The sequence below is a fragment of the Acanthochromis polyacanthus genome, chromosome 16 (genome assembly GCF_021347895.1).
Source record: "Acanthochromis polyacanthus isolate Apoly-LR-REF ecotype Palm Island chromosome 16, KAUST_Apoly_ChrSc, whole genome shotgun sequence".
Lineage (NCBI taxonomy): Eukaryota > Metazoa > Chordata > Actinopteri > Pomacentridae > Acanthochromis > Acanthochromis polyacanthus.
Genome location: NC_067128.1, coordinates 25376315 through 25396940, shown reverse-complemented (window position 1 = coordinate 25396940; position 20626 = coordinate 25376315). Strand labels below are relative to the sequence as shown.

Below are 20626 nucleotides of genomic sequence, written 5' to 3'. Positions count from 1 at the left end.
TCTTCTTGCTGCAAGGCAAAAGTGCTAACCACTACGCCGTACGACCATTCTTGTTTGTTCAATTTCTTGTTTATTGTAATGCCTGGTACCACTAAAGGTACATTTGGTTGGACAAATATAATGACAACAACAAAAATAGCTCACAAGAGTTTAATTTTAGAGCCAATATCTAGCCATTTTCCATGGTTTTCTTGATAATAACCAAAATCACTTAAGTTCTTACATCAGTAGCTATGGCATTGTACTGCCTAAAATAGTGCTTTAATGCATTCCATGTTTTTTAGTCTGTCTGTTTTAGTCATATGATACACAGGAGTTAGTACTTGATTGAAAAACTATTTTTTGATGACTGCAGTCATGTCTTGGCATGCTCTCCACCAGCTTCTAACATTGTTCTGCTGTCACAGCAGCCCATTCCTGTTGCACAAATTCAAACAAATTTGCTTTGTTGTTGGGCTTGTAGTTTTCCATTTTGCATTTGATGATTTTCCACTGGTTTTCAATGGGATTTAGATCTGGTGATTGAGCAGGCCAAGGCATGGTTCCAATGTTCTGACATCCTGCTGTGTGGCATGGGGGGCATTGTCTTGTTAGAAAATCCAGTCATTGGAGGTTGGAAAGAGTTTTCCAGCTGATGGAAGAAGACTGTTTTCAAGAGAACTTTGTACATAACCTGGTTCATTCGCCCTTCACACAGTTGCATTTAGAATTACAATTGGATTAACCTCTGAAGAGAACCTTAGTCCAATCATCAAATCTGTAGTATTAAAATCTATGGTCCTACAGGTCTGGTGAAATGTAAGTTTGAAGCTACGATTCCCAAACTACCATTTGTTACCATCCTTGTGATCCCAGCAAAGAGTAACTGGGCTTTTATCAGCTTTTCGTTGATGAAGGGCTTCTTCTGTGTCTTGTATGACTTTAGACCAGCTTCAAGAAGTCGATTTCGAACTGTCGTTGCCAAACAAGTCACATCTCTCGAAAGTGCCCACTCATTTTTACGCTTCCTCGAGGTCTGACGACAATTCCTGACAAAGGAACGGGTGAGTGTACAGTCATCTCGTGGGCTAGAAAGACGTTTCCGGCCGCAATCAGCAAGCAATTTGGTAGTACCATGTTCGGCTTGTTTTTTCTTGGTGTAACGAACAGCGGTCTTGGAGATCTTCATTTTTTCAATGTCTGTCTGTCACTCATGCCAATTTTGAGCAGTGCCAAGATGGCTGTCTTTGTGGCTTCACATAATTCGGTTTTTTTAGGTATTATGTGAGAGCTGACAACTTCTGAGTTGTGCTATGGCTTGAATGTAAGCAGGAAACCGCTTTAGGCCTTTGTATGTGCAGTACTGCTTATGACTTGAAATGGCCTCATATACCTTGGGAATACAATTAAGCTTAAGCCTGTCAAATAGGACATAAAGTATTATGTAATCAGCTGCATTTTTTTTTCATGCTCATTGTATTCTTCGGGTAATATACCTTTAGTGTTACCAGGCATTAAAATGAACAAGAAACTGAAGAAAACAAGGGTGATCTCATATTTTTTCCATAACTGTATAAAAGACAAAGGATGCATTTCCTCCAAAAAAATCACGATTTCTCACATCAGGCAACTTTAGCATGTGCGCAATTACCTTTATATGATAAAAACGAAAGCTAAATCATTGTCCATCTCTTAATAACTGCTTTGTAATGTGTCATTCTGAAGTAATTCCAATTCCATTTAGATTCTGCTATCTTGGTTTTCTCCACAGACATCAATATAGAATCCACACCTAATTTAACTGAATTTATACAGTTCATTGTAACTTTACTTACCTCTACAAGAGCATTTGTTCATAGCAGCTCACACTACTGGTTACCAAATATACACATAACACATAAAGCAAAAGCAAACTGTGACTACTGAACAATTACTGCTGTGGAGAGGCATCAGGACCAAAACGGACTATAAGCGCAGTGATCACCTGAGTATCCACGATTCCATTCTCCCTGGCACCCTAAACGCATTTTATGCTGGCTTTGACACATCTGGCAGCAGAGAGAGTGTCCATCGACCCCGACTGGAGGAACAACATTAGTTTCTGGTCCTGCAGCTGCACCAAGTGAGCTCTTCCATGAACAGAATCAATACCAACAAAGCTGAAGGATCAGATAGGGTGTCAGGTCACACTCTGAAATTGTGTGCCGATCAACTTGTAGGAGTTTTTTTGAAAAAATATTTTAAACCCATCCCTGCAGCCTGCTACAGTCCCTGTAAGCCTCAAAACCTCCATCATTCTACCTGTACCTAAAAAATTTGCAGTCATCTACCTGGGCGACTACCACCCTGTCACTCTGACTCCAGTGACTATGAAGCGCTTTGAGAGGATCATCCTAAAGCACATCAAGGACATCATCCCTGCTGGCCAGGATCAACATCAGTTCACCTACAGGGAGAACACATCAACAGAGGATTCAGTCTCCATGACACTTCAGTCCACTCGATAAACATGGTCGTGAAGTTCGCTGGCGACACCACTGTAGTGGGTCTCACATCAGACAATGATGAGACCCAGTACAGAGAGGAGATCCAGCACCTTATGCAGTGGTGTTCAGACAACAACCTTGTTCTGAAGACCAACAAGACCAAGGAGGTCATCGTGGACTACAGGAGGTCCAGGGGGACAGAGCACGCTCTTCTCCTCATTCAAGTAGAAGCGGTTGAGTGCGTTGACAACATCAAGTTCCTGGGCGTCCACATTACATCCGACTTGACCTGGTTCCTGCACACAGCTCACTGAAGGCTCAACAAAGACTCTTCTTCCTTAGGAAGCTGAAACATGCTGGTCTCTCCCCTCAGCTCCTGGCAAACTTCTACAGAGCCATAACAGAAACCATCCTCTGTCTTGGTGCAACAGTGCGGTACAGTAGCTGCATAGCTCAGGACAGAAAGGATGTAGCCTGGGTGGTGAAGGGAATTGTGAGAAGTCCTCTTCCAGATCTGGACTCAATATATGAGTGCTGGGTCCAGAAGAAGGTCAGATGTGTCACTGTCAACCCCACCCACCCAGTAAATGGATTGTTTGCTACACTTCCCTCGGACAAATGGTACAGTAAAATAAAAACTCTCACTTCCAGACTGAAAAACACGTTTTATCCCAGAGCTGTCCAATCTATTTCCTCCCTGCACTGACAAACAGACACACTATGTGCAGTAAAGAACTGAGTCTTGCATTGGACTGCACTTTACCACTCATCCTACTGCAATTTTGCACTAATTCCTATATCTTTTGAGGATTTTTATTTTCATTGTGTACGCCTTTTTCTATCTTTTATCTATAGCTGGGAGTTGATTTTTGAATACAGTTAACTTTGCTAATAAATACATTAATAAATATTGAAAAACATTTAAAAAAGACAGAAAATAATGGGGCCCATGGTGTTCTTACCTTTTTTCACTTTCTTGTCAACAGATTACACTGTTCACATTTCAAGGAACACAAAATTAAAGGTGATCACAGAGGCTACAAACAAGCTCCTGGTTAACATTTTAAACGAAACAAGTTTTTCACCTGTCTAACTAAATACAACCCTATTTGAAAGGGACAACTATTACCTGGGACCTCTAGTAATTTGCAATAATTGCAGAGGTCATCCATAACCTTCATCCTGCCTGATTCTGCAATGTCTGTAATTTGTAAAGTAAAAATTTCACTGCAAATTATCTACTATGTGTTTTCCAAAGCGTCAAATGAAACCGCAGTGAAAAGGTAATTTCCAAATTATTCAAGGTCCCCTGGCAATATTAGTTCTGTGCAAATTGAGCTTTTGTATGTATCTGTATGAGTATGCCTGCATGTGGCAGCTGGTCATTAAGTGTGACTGAGTTTATCATTGTGCCATGCTACATTGTGCCATCTTACCGATTCAGTGCAAAGGCATAATGGAACTTCACATGAGGATGAGCCACAGGGTCAAAGGTTGGAAGCTTCTCCAGAGTCTCTACCAACTTCACAATGGACTCATAATCCTAGACACCAAGATAGGAACATGCTGATGAGTTGACTGCTGAACACTGTGTGACTGCTGTACATGTATCTCTGCAAAAATGCCCTCAAAACATGCTCTCTGACTCATCAAGCTGTTGTTTTGAACCTGGAGGGTGAGTTTCTGATGTCCTCTTATTTATTCTGAGACTCAACTGTCTGCTTAACACTAAAGACACTTCAATAATTGAGGGGCCTCTTCATCACATTTTTGTTTCTTACACATGCCTGCATAGTCACTATACCCAAAGCATGTTGAATAATTCAGCACATCCTCAATGCTTGTTGTCTTATGAATGATTTATGAGGCTTACTGCTGCCTATGGTGAGTGGGAGGATCTGGACTGTGAGAGCCATCACAATGTGGAGACTAAAGACTGAAAAGAGCGGCAGATTTAAGATGAGCAGACCAAAAGTTTCGCCTAGAGCTCTCTACAGGCGGTCTGCAATGGCCCTTGTTTGAGAAAACGACACTCGTAAAGGGATGAGGCAGATTGATGCTAAGGCGGTGACCTCTCTCTAACTAGTACAGTAGGTTTGTACAGTAGCTTCCACTACCAAGGTCAGGAACACCAGCACGCACACTCAGTTTGTCTGAGTTGACAGTTTGCTACTAAACTTAAGAAGGGCATTGGTGGATAACTGACTGCCTGATAGTTTATCCTTAAAACTTTCTGGGATGTTCTCAGGGTGCAAAGTGGAGTAATGTTTTAATGCAGACTGGGAAATAACATGGATGGATATTGATTGTTTTGTCATTTTAATGCCTGTTAATGATCTTTGTAGGACTGAAATATCTGATAAGGTTAGAACAATCTGTTCTGACCTCATAAAAGTGGGACATTCCACCCTCACTTCTAAAACAGCTTATGAACTGTTTTGTTTTATTGACTGACATTATCTTATATTATCAGCATTATTTTAGTTTTTTCCTTTTTATTTCATTCTCTTTTTTTGATGGTTGCTAGAAAACTAACTGGCAGCTGTTGATAATTCAACTTATTAGACTGAATATTTTGGGCTTTTGGAAACTGTGATGGGTATATTTCGGGATATTTTCAATTTCACAGACCAAATAATTTCTCTATTGGATCAAGTTTGTTGCAACCCATTTGCTTTATTAAACTTACTGGGGTACAATAACCAAGCTGTTTAATTCTTATTCCACCTGCCTCTGAAATCTTTTTTTAAACAGTTGTCCATGTTCATGTATAAACCTGCCACATTGAAAGTTACATTTTTAAATTCCAGAAACAAAACAGCATCACTGGCATCTAACTATTTGTTTCTTTTACAATCTCTTTGGTTCTACCAAAGACAGCACACCTAATTCAACAAATGATAACAACATGTTGATGTTCAGAATGTCCACACTCAGCAACTGTACCTGGATGTCCCTGTACGTCAGCAGCAGGTTGATGACGACATCGACTGAAAGGCACTCCACGTTGTCCAGCCGCTGCTGGATTCGGCTGAGCTCAGCAGCCAGCTCCATGCCAGTGTAAAGCTCACGAGCTTTACGGATCTCGTTCAAAATCGTCTCACGGAAATACTGGCTAAAAGACAAAAAAAAAAAAAAACGTAAATTTATACATGTGAAGAACAATCAGCTTGAAAGTATATACTATATCAATACATCCAAAATCTACTTCAGCTCAAAACATATGATGTCATTGTAGAGCTTCCTTTAACTAAAAACTGCAGTTCTATGCCAGCATGTTTATTCCAGATAAACATATCCAAGCAAAAACAATTAACACCTGACTAAACAAATTATCTGAAGTAATTTAGGATCTCCTTGAGGACAATTCTAAAATGATTGGATTTCATTCGTCTCCTGCATTTTGTTACCATTTTATATAATTTCAGATCATTCTCCACTGAGACATGAGCCACTTTGTCTTAGATGAGATTTTTTTCAATATCTCATAAATGTTGATTAAATATTGTTATGGAATTCCAGTAAAGTAGGGACTTTAAAACAACCACAAACATATTTTTTTAACTGAATCTGATAAATTGCTGCCGTAACTGGAAAGTAGGAGCTTCATAAATCTGCATCGAAATTTAGATAGTAGCTTCAAAAGGGTTGCATCCCAATATGAGTATTTGTATGCCATTTTGCAAAAAACAAACAAACAAAAACTCATCTGTTTTATTTCCATTCACATTCCAAACAGTGAGATCATTATGTTGATCCTTAAAGTATACATTTGAAAACAGTACGGTTTTGGTGTTGGCTTTAAAACTTTGTACTAAGATCAAAAAATATCAAAAGATCAATGTACTGCTGCAGACTACTGTCACTCCCTATTCTGTGTCTTCTGTGCTAAACCTACAGGGAGTGAACAAAATTAAAGTCTAAATGGTGACTAGTGACTGACTCCATGCTCTCTGTTCACATTACCGAGCTGTTAAGATTGAGTTGTCTCAATAAAACATTTTGTTCATTTTCTTCAAAAAAAGTAGCTCTGGCAAGCCCCGACATCTGTTTTACAGCCTTGAAGGTTTTATGAAGAGCCCTAGGTCTCAAAAAACAGGAATACTGTAAAAAAAAAAAAAAGAAGAAGAAAGAAAAAGAAATACCCCCAGATTTATTCTTCTGTCATTTAAATCATGCATTGGCACTAAAAACTAACAACTACCCCTAGCCTAACCTTAACTCTTGATAATGAAATGTTATCACTGATCAAAATGGCTTGTGTTCTCTGTGTGTTATTCAAGCAGCAGATTGACTAAACACTGCATGGAACTCGCACATTTTGTGTGAGCGTGAGAGAAGGCACAGCAGTTATTGGGCCTATCATTGTTGGCATCTGGTGGTGAAGAGCTAGCAAATTTATTAAGGCCTGACTTGAAAGCTGTGGCTATAAAAAGATTTTTCAAAATGAGAAAGGACAAAGACAATGAGGCATGGGGAGGAGGTGTAGAAAGTGTTGTCTCAGTTGAATAAGTTCTGCATCGCTTCTCCTGGATCATTTAAAATGTTGGTCACCCAATTCATTATTACCTCCGCCAGGAGGTTATGTAATCACCGGAGTCTGTCTGTCTGTCTGTCTGTCTGTCTGTCTGTCTGTCTGTCTGTCTGTGTGTGTGTGTCTGTTAACAGTTGTCCAATTGAGAGATGGCCCGGCGGCCATCTCTCAATTGTCCTTCGACCTTCAAAAAATTCCTGGATCCAGATGGTGATTCGGATCACCTCCAAAATCTAATCGATTCTTACTCTTGCTGTTCCGGACATCCTGTAAAAATTTGGTGAAAATCCGTCCATGGCTTTTTGAGTTATGCTGTTAACAGACAAACACACACACACACACACACACACACACAGACAAACGACATGGCGGAGGTGTGCGCTCTCCGAGTGCCTTTCTAGTTTAAAAAAGTGAATAATGTGAGTAGATCGTCACTATTTAGGCTCACCTGCACTCACTGTGACAATAAAGTTGAACCTAGACTAAGCATAGAAAGAAAGCGGCATGACCTTACTTTGCCTATGGCATCATGTCCCACACTTTATATTTTATTCTGAAATCATTTGAAAATGGTGCAATTATACAGTAATTAGCATACTAAGTTTAAAAATCCCAACAACACCTGTATATATGGAATCAAGATATGAGAGACAGTTTTGTTTCCATAAGATCCTTATTTATTTTAAAAGACCAATGTCCACTCAACACAGTACTGCCTAAACACTAAACTATTACAAAAGAACACCGTTACCTCATCATTTCATTCACTAATAGAATACATTTAATATGTACTTGGTAATTCTTTATAAATAGTGATTACAACTAGTAGTCGCAGAATGTACATAATGTATTCCTGTGAGTCTCTGATGGCTGAAAACTCTGCTGTTATAACTTTATGTCCAGGAGATGAAGCCTTCATCAAAGTGCACATTTTCTCTTTTCTGCCTATAAAACCTGAGTCACTATTCCTGGAGCTGAGCTAGAACTAACTGGCTGCTGTATCGCCTGTTGGCAGGAGAACCTAAAATATTACCCCAGCAACAGAGGCACAGCAAATGTTCTTTTTTTTTCTTTTTTTAAAATGTAGATAACCACGCAAGTCAAAGTTGAGGCATGCATGCAACAATAATTATAGCAAGTAAAAATAGGAAGAGTGGGATAATGAAACAGAATCGTGGTTTTCTGAATAAATGTCACTACTGTTCAAACGTGAACACCTGCAAGATAAATTTTCTTAACAAGACATCCCACTATAGTGACTACAAACAACCAGTCAATTGTTTTCCAATATACCCTGTGCTTAAAGATATACAAGGGAGCATTTCACACGTACAACAGGGCTATCATTAGCAATAGTGACATTCCTGATTTCAGAGGAACTTATTGTTTGTAGGAAATTGCTTTAAATACACTACCAGTTAAAAATTTTGACACACCTACTCATTCAGTGGTTTTCATTTAATTATTTTATACATTGTAGATTGATACTGAAGACATCAAAACTATGAAAGAATACATATAGAATTATGTTGTAAACAAAAAAACCCATCATCTTTAAAATTAATCTACAATGCAGAAAATAATACAAATTTTGAAAAAAGCATTGAAGGAGAAGGTGTGTCTAAATGTTTGACTGGTAATTGTGTATTTTCTCTTTGCTCACTCCTTTGCTGTCAGTGATGAAGTGTTTCCTTCAACAGTCACAATGGCTAATCTAAAAATTCTCACATTATTGATGACAAGGAAATACCTTATTTCTAATGCTACTTAGCCCCTGAAAGCCAAAATGCAGTAACTTCGTATTTGCATTTTTTCTCATCTGTTTAAATGTATAACAAGTTCATATTCTAAAAAAATTATAACTTTAGTGAAACACAGAGTAAATATTTTAGACAGAGAAAAAACAACTATACAGCTAGCATAGATGTAGCTATTGCAGCTTAAGCTGGAGGTGAAACAAAATTTAGTATACTTACTGATTTTACTCTATTTAATTTCATTAAACAGTACCAAAGCATTTTTGTTGCTTTAGTGCATCATTATCTATAGAAATGAATAATTTTATTGAAAACTGTCAAATTTTTAGAGAGAGAGAAAAACCACTACACTTCTCGCCTGACTAAAACAGTTCGTCTAAGCTAAAGCTACAACTAAAGGTTCTGTACTCACTGATTTCACCCTACTTGTAATAATGGAAGTGAAAACTGTGAACCATTGTGATACATTTTAGGAACCAATCTTAGTTTGTTATTTCACACAACAGTAACTAACCTGTCATTACTGAATGAAGCTAATAAAACTCCTGCTAACGCTAACTCTGTAACATTAGATTAGCAGAGTAGATGCCATCTTAGCTGTTGAATACTGGAATGTATCTGATGTCACTAAGCTACCTTTAAACACACTTGAAAACTTGAAAAGTTTAAATTGTATTTGTTTCTACAGTTACTTCTCTTCCTTTTGTAGAACAACAATGACCTTAAAAACAGGACATTTGTATTGTTCAGCATCCCTATTTATCTGCTACTATTTGTCACAATTGTCAACATCAATAGGAGCCATGAGTATTTGTGCTTCATACAATTTTTTATTTCAGTTATGGCTGATGAAAAGCATTTAAATAGATAGCATATATATTACAGAATCTGTGCAATGTGACAAAAGGAAAAGATGCACAGTATGATAATTCTACGAAAAACGCACAAGGAAAGTCTAGTGTTTAGTCCAGTTCAACCAGCGTACTTACTGGGAGTTGGCCTCTGACACTTTGAGCAGCTGGATGAAGCGGTCCAGTAGAGGCATGCAGATGGGCCCCAGCAGCATTTCAAAGCTGGGCTGCATCAGCTCAGTCAGGCCCTTCATCAGGCTGCTCTCACAGCAGTACACCTTGTTGTGGGGCGTCACCATGTATGGGATGAAGGTGTAGTTTGCTGAGCTTGTCTGTCAATACAAGAAACACAGATTTGAAAAACAGATATTAGTACATTTAAATATCAGAGGTTGGCACCGTGGGCTTGGTGTGAAAGTGGCATCAGTAATATTTTAGCCAAAAGTGGGTGTTTGGAAATATCCAAAAATGTGAAAAAATAAAAATAAAAAACCTTAGGCTTGACACAATCAAATATATGTATTTCAGAGCAATCCTTTATTATCCTATATATAGTGAACACCTAAACCTAATAACTGGTTGAGCCACCCTCAGCTGCAACAACTGAAATCAAGCGTTTTTTATTACTTGCAATGAGTCTTTCACATCTCTGTGGAGAAATTTTGGCCCACTCTTCTTTGCGGAATTGTTTTGATTCAGCAACACTATATATATTCAGTACCAGTCAAAAGTTTGGACACTCCTTAATGAGAAGTTTGGTCACTGCAGATTGGGCTTTCAGTCCAAATGCTCTTTAACATTGAGGCACTGTATGATGAGACAGATTCTTTGGACTGGCGAGCAATCCCAGCTGCAGTGTTGAACCGATTGCCCATTGCGATCCTCTGCATTAGCTTATCCTCTCTGGCATTTGTCTTTTATGGCTAACGAGCCTCCCTGGGGGACTTGATTGAGTTTGTGACGATGTAAAGATGCAATATTCTAGAAATCACAGATTTGGAACAACCAACTTCTCTTGCTATGGCTAATAGGGTCATCCTTTTGGCCTCCATCTGGACAATCTGCTGCTGGACAGTTTCAGGCACTTTAGAACAGCTCACCAGCTTGCAGTCAGTGAAAATTGGAATGTTTTGCTGCCGGTTCAATACAAACAAGGAAATTAGCACAAGGTACCAGATTAACATGAATAACTGTGAGGTACACTATATTGCCAAAAGTATTTGCTCACCCATCCAAATAATCATAATCAGGTGTTCCAATCACTTCCATGGCCACAGGTGTATAAAATCAAGCACCTAGGCATGCAGACTGCTTATACAAACATTTGTGAAAGAATGGGTCGCTCTCAGGAGCTCAGTGAATTCCATTGTGGAACTGTGATAGGATGCCACCTGTGCAACAAATCCAGCCGTGACATTTCCTCGCTCCTAAATATTCCATAGTCAACTGTATTATAAGAAAGTGGAAGTGTGTGGGAACAACAGCAACTCAGCCAAAAAGTGGAAGGCCATGTAAACTGACAAAGCGGGACCAGCGGATGCTGAGGCGCATAGTGCCAAGAGGTCACCAACTTTCTGCAGAGACAATTGCTATAGACCTCCAGACTTCACGTGGCCTTCAGATTAGCTCAAGAACAGTGCTTCAGCAGAGAGCTTCAAGGAATGCGTTTCCATGGCCGAGCAGCTGCATCCAGGCCATACATCACCAAGTGCAAAGCGTCGGATGCAGTGGTGTAAAGCACGCCACCACTGGACTCTAGAGCAGTGGAGTTGTGTTCTCTGGAGTGACGAATCACGCTTCTCCATCTGGCAATCTGATGGACCAGTCAGGTTTGGCGGTTGCCAGGAAAACGATACTTGTCGGACTGCATTGTGCCAAGTGTAAAGTTTGGTGGAGGGGGGATTATGGTGTGGACTTGTTTTTCAGGAGCTGGGCTTGGCCCCTTAGTTCCAGTGAAAGGAACTCTGAATGCTTCAGCATACCAAGACATTTTGGACAATTCCATGCTCCCAACTTTATGGGAAGAGTCTAGAGCTGGCCCCTTCCTCTTCCAACATGACTGTGCACCAGTGGACAAAGCAAGGTCCATAAAGACTTGGATGACAGAGTCTGGTGTGGATGAACTTGACTGGCCTGCACAGAGTCCTGACCTCTACCCGATGGAACACCTTTGGGATGAATTAGAGCGGAGACTAAGAGCCAGGCCCTCTCGTCCAACATCAGTGTGTGACCTCACAAATGCGCTTCTGAAAGAATGGTCAAAAATTCCCACGAACACACTCCTAAACCTTGTGGACAACCTTCCCAGAAGAGTTGAAGCTGTTATAGCTACAAAGGGTGGACCAATGTCATATTGAACCCTATGGATTAGGAATGGGATGTCACTTACGTTCATAGGCGAGTCAAGGCAGGTGAGCGAATACTTTTGGCAATATAGTGTACCTGAAAGTGTTCTCTAATTGTGCTCAATGTTCTTTTTCTAATATCTCATTTAAAAGTTTTTTTTTTTTTTTTTTTTTTTTTTTTACACAGTGTGTGGTCGGACTCAAACCCGTGATGACTGTGTCGAGTCCGACCCACGGCCAATTGTTGTTCTTCCCATGCTTCCTGTCACTGTCTTCTGTCCTAAATAATAAAGCCTAAAAAGGCCAAAAAAAGGAAGTACAAACACGGACTTCACAGACTTAAAAGTCTTTTGCACAGGCAGTCCCTGTGCACTTTTTTTGTGTTCACCCACTTCACCTCACTCTAACAGGGACAGATGCTACTGAATTATGCTGATCCCTGATAAAAGAAAAATGTTTCTGCTGGTAGCTGCTCAGAAAAAAATAAGAATACAGATTTATATATGTTAACTTGCTGTTGCTGGTGAGGTTCTTGTTATAATGTTATGATTCTGGTTCTGGACTCTCGGGGTAACTTGTTTTCTGTAACAGACCAGATAAAATGTTAATGCCCTTGTTATGGCAAATAGTTTTGGGTTTATTTGATATGATTACATTACTGATTAGGTTGAGATTTACAAGGAATATGATAACTGCTACTGTGTAAAGGAAATACTGCTGTTAAAAGGCACTTTTTTGTGTAAAGTGTTTGCAAACCAAATGTGATTGCATTTTTGTTCATATAGTTGTGCTTTCATAATAAAAGTGCAGAATACACTACTCACAGCTCAAATATATATCCATATATACACATATATGCTACACTATAAATATTTAATGCAGCTCTTTATAGTTTTGTTAATATAGGGCATATTTATCTATCATATGATCATATGTGTTAAGTTTAAGCATCATAAGCAGTTACAAAAATACTTAACTGTATAATTTATGCATATATAGTACAGAATACTAGGGCTGCAATTAACAATTAATTTCACTGCCAAATACCTGTCCAATATTGTCGTAATTACTTGATTAGTTGTTCGGTCTATTAATGTCAGAAAATGATTCAAAATTTTCATCAGTGTTTCTGTGTAGGTTCTCATTCATCCAGGTCATGGTTATCCAAAGTTGTTTAAATCAATCCACTGGACTTTAAGAAAGTTCCTTGAAGACATTTCACCTCTCATCCAAGAGGCTTCTTCAGCTCTGGTGGGGTTGGTGTTGCCTCAGCTTTTAAACCTCTGTGAGGTGTGTTCAGGGCTATTATTCGTAGTCAGACGAGTCTTGGTGTTGGTTGTTGGAATAATAGCCCTGAACACACCTCACAGAGGTTTAAAAGCTGAAGCAACACCAACCACAACCAGAACTGAAGAAGCCTCTTGGATGAGAGGTGAAATGTCTTCAAGGAACTTTCTTAAAGTCCAGTGGATTGATTTAAACAACTTTAGATTTTCATCAGTGTCTTCCAAAGCCCAAGATGTTGTCCTTGAATGGCTTGTTTTGTCCACAACCCAAAAATATTCAGTTAACTGCGGTAGAGGAGGATTGAAAGCAGAAAATATCCAAAAATGAAGTAGCTAAAATCAGGGAAGACTGACATTTTCTAACAAGAATGATCAAAATTGATAATCAAAAAGTTGCTGATTAATTACAAATAGTTGACAACTAACTGATGAATCATTGCCGCTCTATAGAATACACACTTTCATAAAACAATCACCTGCTCTCAAATTATGTGAGAAACACACTATTTTTCAGCAGTTTTTAAATACAATGTACAGTAAGACATGACACAGGGAGGAAGCAGATCATCTGGAGGAAGTCTGAGTCGTTTCCCCTGTTTTGACACAGTTTCAAGTAATGACATGAAGCTTAATCTCTGGTCTGTCTACACAGACAATAGTGGTAATGTGGCATTGTGTTGAGTGAGTCAGACTAAACAGGTAGCAGCTGGGAGGAGAGATCTGCATTAGTGCTGACGGCCCCATTAGGAACTGCTTCCATACAAACACTTACAGCAGTGCACTAACAAACTCTGTTTGTTTACGCAGTCTGCTCCACCACAGAAAATCGTGCAGAAACTGAAGTCTGGCTGCTCACCTGGAGCAAAGCTCTCTCCTGCTAGTTACTGTGGCATTAAGAAGTCGTTTTGTTTCATGCCTGCTTCAGATTTATCTGTGGCTGTAGCACTGAAAGCATACTACTTTATTTACTCTGCAAATTTCAGGCATCTGCTTTTTGTCTGTATTTTGTATCTGTATTTGTTGTAACTTCACATTATTCTCCAGCGGCAGCTGTGACGTTCCCATTGTGGTTGCCCACCACTGCTGAATAAACCAAGAGGAAACACATGCGTGCAGTATTTACAGACAGAAAGAGTGAGAGGCAGGAAATCCACTACTGATATCCTCAAGAAACAGCCGAGGTCTTTTCAAGGAGAGCTATTCCCAGAATGTCAGATGTGTGCTGAAAAAACAAGTTGAACATTTGAAGGTGGTCGGGCTGCTACCCAGCTGCATCCTGATGACTTTAATATTCAATCATGGTTTCAGCTTTTCAGCAACATTTGAGTAAACAGAATACTGCTGCTCTCACTGCCATCAGAAAAAAAGGAAGTGAAAAGAAGGTGTGGTGTTGAAGCAATGAAAGCAACTCGCAACGACAACTACTTCCTCCTGTGCAACCGTGGTTCATGACTTCATCAGCAGCTGCACAGACAGTGTATGCCTTTCAATAATAAACCTGCGACCTGTGTCTATTAGGTGTAAACAGACAGGTTGTAATACTCCGATGCTAACTTTATCTTCTGTGTGTGTGATCGTGCTGCCATGGGGATCACATGACAGCTTCGTTGTCACAGGCCAATGCATATTTCAGTGAGGCTGCAGGTCACTTGAAGCTACCTTACCCTTTTATAGGTAACACGTCTCTGAGCAGAAACACGTGACAGCTCTGGCTCACAGGGAATCTGATGAATGTGACTGAGAATGAGTCAGTTATTCAGAGAGTGACTCATCAGGTTTGTTAGCCTTGGCCATCCGTCCTGCAGTTACAGCAGGATTGTGCTTCATTGTACAAAACTGCGTCCTCACTCACCTTTGCAGAGACTCATAAAGAACAGACCACAACTCCGTGTTAGCACTTCATTTCAATGATTGTTCGATTCAGTAACCTACTGAGGAAGTAGTCATGATCTGCTCACTTCCACCAGGCTAAAGCTATTATAGTTTGTACCTGTGGGCTGTGACTTCAGGAAACAAGTCAATGTGTACAGTAAGTAAATTAGGAGAGGAACAAGCATTTATCCAGGTACAGGAACTGGATATACACAAATAGAGACTAATTACCTGGATTTCAATTATCACGGTAGGTAGTTAATTGTACTGTGTTGATGAGAATTAGTAACACAAGCATTTATTTTTACCAGGAGAGAATAATCAGGTACTTTTGTGGCTGCAGAGAGACCAAAATAAAAGCATTTGCATCAGCACAGAGGGTAGTTAAGAGCAACTGACTGTTTGCTAAATTTTAACAATAATTAGAATTAGCACCTGAATCCACAGCTCCCCTTGGAATTACGAAGCTTTAAATCAAATTTCAGCTCACTGCCCGGCTTGCAACTTTATGATCTTAGTTGACTCTAATAGAGTTGTTTTTGGCATTTACAGACAGTAAACACTGTATAACTACCAGCTTAGTGCCAAACTGCAGAACGTTGAAGACTGGGTGGTAAAATAAGGGAAGAATAGCAGGTAAAAACCCATATACAGGCACAGGTCAAAAAATGACAACTGTGAAAAGTTTACATTAAAAAGAGATACTTTCACTTTCAAATCAGAAATGCAGAATCTCAAAATATTAGAATTATTAATTTGGAGTTTCAGTTACTAAAGTACTATTCAACCACTTCAAAAAAGAAGACTAAAGAACTGGACAGTTGCTCAGTATCCAAAGTCTTATTTTCAGATGAAAGTAAATTTATTAAAATTTTATTTAAAAAATTTAATGGAAACGTTTTCATGATATTCATATTTTTTGAGCTGTACCTGTATTTCCCTCAGAAAATGGTGAAGACAACACAGAGTTTAAGGAGAGCATGCAGGACCTTTTCATAGGGTGACTAAATTATTGACAATGTTACTCTATAACTTGTGGAAAAAATAATTTTAAAAGTTTGACATATCATCATCTTGCCTTTAATAAAAGCAAAACATGTCTAAGTACATTCTACTTATATTTAATATGATATTCTGCATATAATACTGGGACTACGACTTGATTTATACATTATCAAACAATAAAATGGTTATCAGCACACATTGTTCCCATACATGTGGGTCAGTAAGGACCTCTTCTACCTTAACAGGCACAGTAAGAAGGTTATCATGCATTATGATCATTGATGAACAGAAACTAACCCTGAAAACATTGGCAAACTCATGTCATGTGAATAAGAGCATTTAAAATAATAATTAGTTCCTGAGAAGGGACTCAAACGCAATCTAAAGTCCTGCACATCTATACTGCACAACCATGACTAGAAGTAGAGAGAGCTCAAAAACATATTTTGCGCATTATAATAAAGTTATAATGCCACAATTAAAAAAAGAAACAACGACTGTTTAATTTCTTAGATTACTCATCTTGAAAAAAAATAAAATCTTGAATGAGTGTTAGGATCAGTGGCAGATAGAATCCAAGCAGCAGGCAAAACAGGCAGGCAGGTGGATTAATAATGATTTAATAATAATATAACATAAAAACTCTCCACATGAGAGGCACGGGAATAAACAGAAAGGGAACTGAACTAAGCTAATTGAAGGCGACGGACCAGGCGGCCGTGATGGGGGCTAAACTAAAACTAAACGGGGAGAGGTGACTCACGGTTGTCCGGGGGATCAGGAGACGAGGCGAGGGGGCAGAGCAGATGAAGCCGGTGGCTGGGCTGTGGCAGAGACGGCGGAGCAGGCAGAATCCGGGCAGACGGGGGAATGCAGAGCGGAGGAGGGGAGACGAGCAGACGAGGGATCAAGGATGCGGGGAGGAACGACGAAGCAGGCGAGGGAGTCCAAAGGCCGTGGGGGGAGAGACAGAGCTCGGACTGAGGTGTACACACGATGGGGAACCGCAGGTAATGATCCAGCACCGGAGCAGTGGGGAGAGTCTGGTTTTATACTGCCGCTGATTACAGATGCGAACCGGCTGTGCTCCTGCACAGCCGCTCTAATCAGCCGGAGCGCGGAGCAGGAGAGGGAGGGGCCATGACAATGAGCTTGCACAACAACTGCTCAAGTGTTAACAATATTAATATTAATATTAATAAATTCATTTTCTAAAAGGTTGCTCAACATACTTTAAATATTTTACTACTAGCATTCTAAATTTTGTAAATACTTGGCACATCACATATGAGTAATAAAGTCAGTAAGTTAAAAATTCAACAATAATCTCTAGTTTTACAGTTTCTGATAATAAATGGTGTAATTTAGCAGATTTTAAAAACATAGCACATCTTTTAAATCTTCTGGTAAATTTAGCAGTTCAAAGGGTTAAACAAAGAGAATCAATGCAGATTAAGTTTACAGCATAATGTTGACTTCCAAAGACCATAGCGGCTGAAGTGTCATGTTTGGGCTTGAGATTTTATTTTTAGCTTGCAGGACAAGCTGGCTACTAGTGAACAGTTTCTTTGTAGGTTTTTGAAAATATATTTTAATACCTATATTAATGAGGATTAAAGTATTTGAAGAGGGTTAAAAAAAACAATGTTTATTTTGGTGCATTCAGAGAAAACAATTGCAATCGCATCAAAGGGATGGAAAAAAAAGATCAAAAACAATATTGCACCTTGATTGCACTTTTACCAGCACTGGGTTAGTGAAGAGCACATGCACCAGTGCAGAGGGCCTTAATACAAGCAAGAAACAGAGAGAACAAAGACAATAAGTGCACATAAGGGGGATCTGTGAGTTCACACTCTCTCTCTCTGTGAGGGATAATCAGCTCTCCTCACACAGTACAAGTCAGAGAACAGTACGTTACATGCAGCACAGGGCCATCTTCCACTCTGAAAAGCCACTTAGGAGAGCTAAGCCTTTCATCTAATTCCTCAGCATGGACAACAATCAGCCTGCTCCTTTTTCAGCATTAATGACACTTCCAGTGCCAAATTAGTCTATTGACAGAAAATAATCAGCATTAATTTCTCGGAGCAATTTATTATTTTTAAGCAATAATCAAGCAAAAATGAGAAAAACACATTATTTTTGGTTTCTCAGATGTGAGAATTTGCATCTTTTTTTCCTGTTTATCACTGGAGTTAAATTCTTTTGAGTGTTCCGAGTCAAAAAGGAATTTAAAGATATCAGCTTGGGCTCTGGTAAACTATGAGAAGCATTTTTTCTCAGTTTTCTGACATTTTTTGTAACTAACTGCCTCAAACTGACAGAAATACAGCACTCAGCCACAACATGATGACCACTGACAGGTGAAGTGACTATCATCGATCATCTTGTTATAATACAATGTTCTGCTGGGAAACTTTGAGTCCTGACATTCATGTGGATGTTTGACATGTACCACCCACCAAAACACTGCAGGTCAAGCAACCCCCCACCTCCCATGGCAACAGCAGTCCTTGATGCCAGTTGCCATCCTCAGCAGGGCAATGCACCCCGAAACACCACAAAAACTGCCCAGGAGTGGCCCGGGGAACACGGTAGAGCTAAGGTGTTCACCCGGATTCCACACTCCCCAGATCCAAATCTTATTGAGCATCTGTGGGATGCACCAGGATAACCCTAATCTAGGGAAGTTCCACCCTGCAACCCACAGGACCCACAGAATTCACTACCACCATCCCGGTGCCACAGAACATCCCCAGAGGTCCTGTGTCCATGCCCTACTGAGTCAGAGGAGTTTTAGCAGCATAAAGGAGGCCAACACAAGAGTGGTGGGGGCAGGTGGTCATACTGTTATGCCTGATCAGTGTAATTATTAAATTACTTGTTCATGAATATAATCTCTCTCAGCTGAGTGCACAATGCAGTTCAGGAGCCTACAATGCTGTTTAGTGCTTTAACAAGGCTCATGGGTTTACACATGCACCACTTTGTTATCCTCATATGCATTAGTATGAGCCTCTCCAAAAATATAAATAATACTAATAAAAATGCTTCAGTGGGTGAATCTAAATCAATTTACTGACTTTATTAAGAGCTACAAAAGTATATAAACCCGTAGAGAGGAGGATTTCCTTTGCTTTAAGTCAGCACCTTATTTGAATGCTGCAATTTTTGTAAGTCAAATGCTCAGAATGCTTGTGCCTTTTTTATGCGCGTGCAGTCTCTCATGCAACAGCTGTCATCTGAGAAACAGATCTTGAAAGAGGTTTTCATGAAACCAAACATTTATCACCGCTTCTAAACAAAAGTGGGCTGCACAAGAGAAAGCCTTTATAACAGTGAGAGGAGGAACATAAGGCGTTAGATACTGTGCTCCCCGCACGCTGTACAAAAGCATATTCTTTGCACCACATAATATGTGTGATGTGTGAGCAATGGGTGAGTAATCTGTGAAAGGCAAAGGCAAGGGAAAATTGCTTTGTGTACTTACAGTGTTCTTCTGGCAAATTATTTCCTGTAAGAAGACAAGAGAAAAAATACATTTAGAGATTCAACAGGAATATTTTCTGCTGCGAGCAATTTTGTGTTGGACGCTGTGTTATTGAGTAAAACACGTTGAATCATTTCCATTCAATACATCACAGAGAGACAGTAACATTGTGTCAACATGACACTGTCTTTGTGACAGTTTGTCTGCTTGTCCAATAGCTGATGAATGTTTCCAGCGAAAAGCTTTGACAATGTGGCAGACACTACATGGCAGCAACTGCAACCATTAAGTCCAATACACCAGTAAAATAAGAGAAGGCTACAAGCTGATGCTAATAGCGCGTCTTTTAAAATATTCGAAGATTGTTTGTACTGAGGAAGGAAATTCATTCAACATGCTCGATGGGCTGTAAGGCATTATTTACAATGACAAGTTCCTTTAAGGCTGCATGTTCAGCATCTGGCTCCAAAGCATAGAATATTATAAAGGCATTTTGCACAGGTGAACCTGAATATTGCATGGCTCATAATACCTGTAGTATTTTAATTAAAAGAAAACATTGGGCTTGGCAATAGCCTGGGCCTTCAGTGTCATTGTAAGTCAAAAGCAGCAGGATCATTTCACATAAAATCACTCGAATCCGAATACAGTTTCCACCTGACCCCCTTTAAAAACGAGCTGTTTATTTTTTTGTTCAAAAACTTAAATATATGTTATGAAGTAATGAACTACCTTCATGTAGTTTTAATATATGTTCCAAGTTACAGGCCCTCAAAATACACAGGGGTGTGTAAATATTGCCTATATTGTAACATTTTCTTTGACATGGAAGGCATCACGACTAGAAGATAAACTTGGTATCAAAATGTAGGTCAAAAAAATAAACAGATGTCACATACAGGTTATAGATGCTTGTTTCTACCGGGGCAGTTTTCTGTTGAAACTGTGATACACAGTGCCTTGTGAAAGTATTCGGCCCCCTTGAACTTTTCAACCTTTCGCCACATTTCAGGCTTCA

The 20626-nt window shown here is 39.5% G+C and overlaps 1 protein-coding gene across 1 annotated transcript in view; it reads right to left on the bottom strand.

Annotated features, from left to right (window-relative positions):
- map3k5 (mitogen-activated protein kinase kinase kinase 5) overlaps window positions 1–20626 on the bottom strand; it is a 112627-nt gene that overhangs the window by 55916 nt on the left and 36085 nt on the right. Inside the window, exons 3-6 of the mRNA XM_022199817.2 lie at window positions 19609–19632; window positions 9746–9939; window positions 5412–5580; window positions 3902–4008 (exon numbers count right to left, since the gene is read on the bottom strand). Of these exons, the coding sequence (XP_022055509.2) occupies window positions 3902–4008; window positions 5412–5580; window positions 9746–9939; window positions 19609–19632 (494 nt within the window). The remainder of the gene's footprint in view (window positions 1–3901; window positions 4009–5411; window positions 5581–9745; window positions 9940–19608; window positions 19633–20626) is intronic.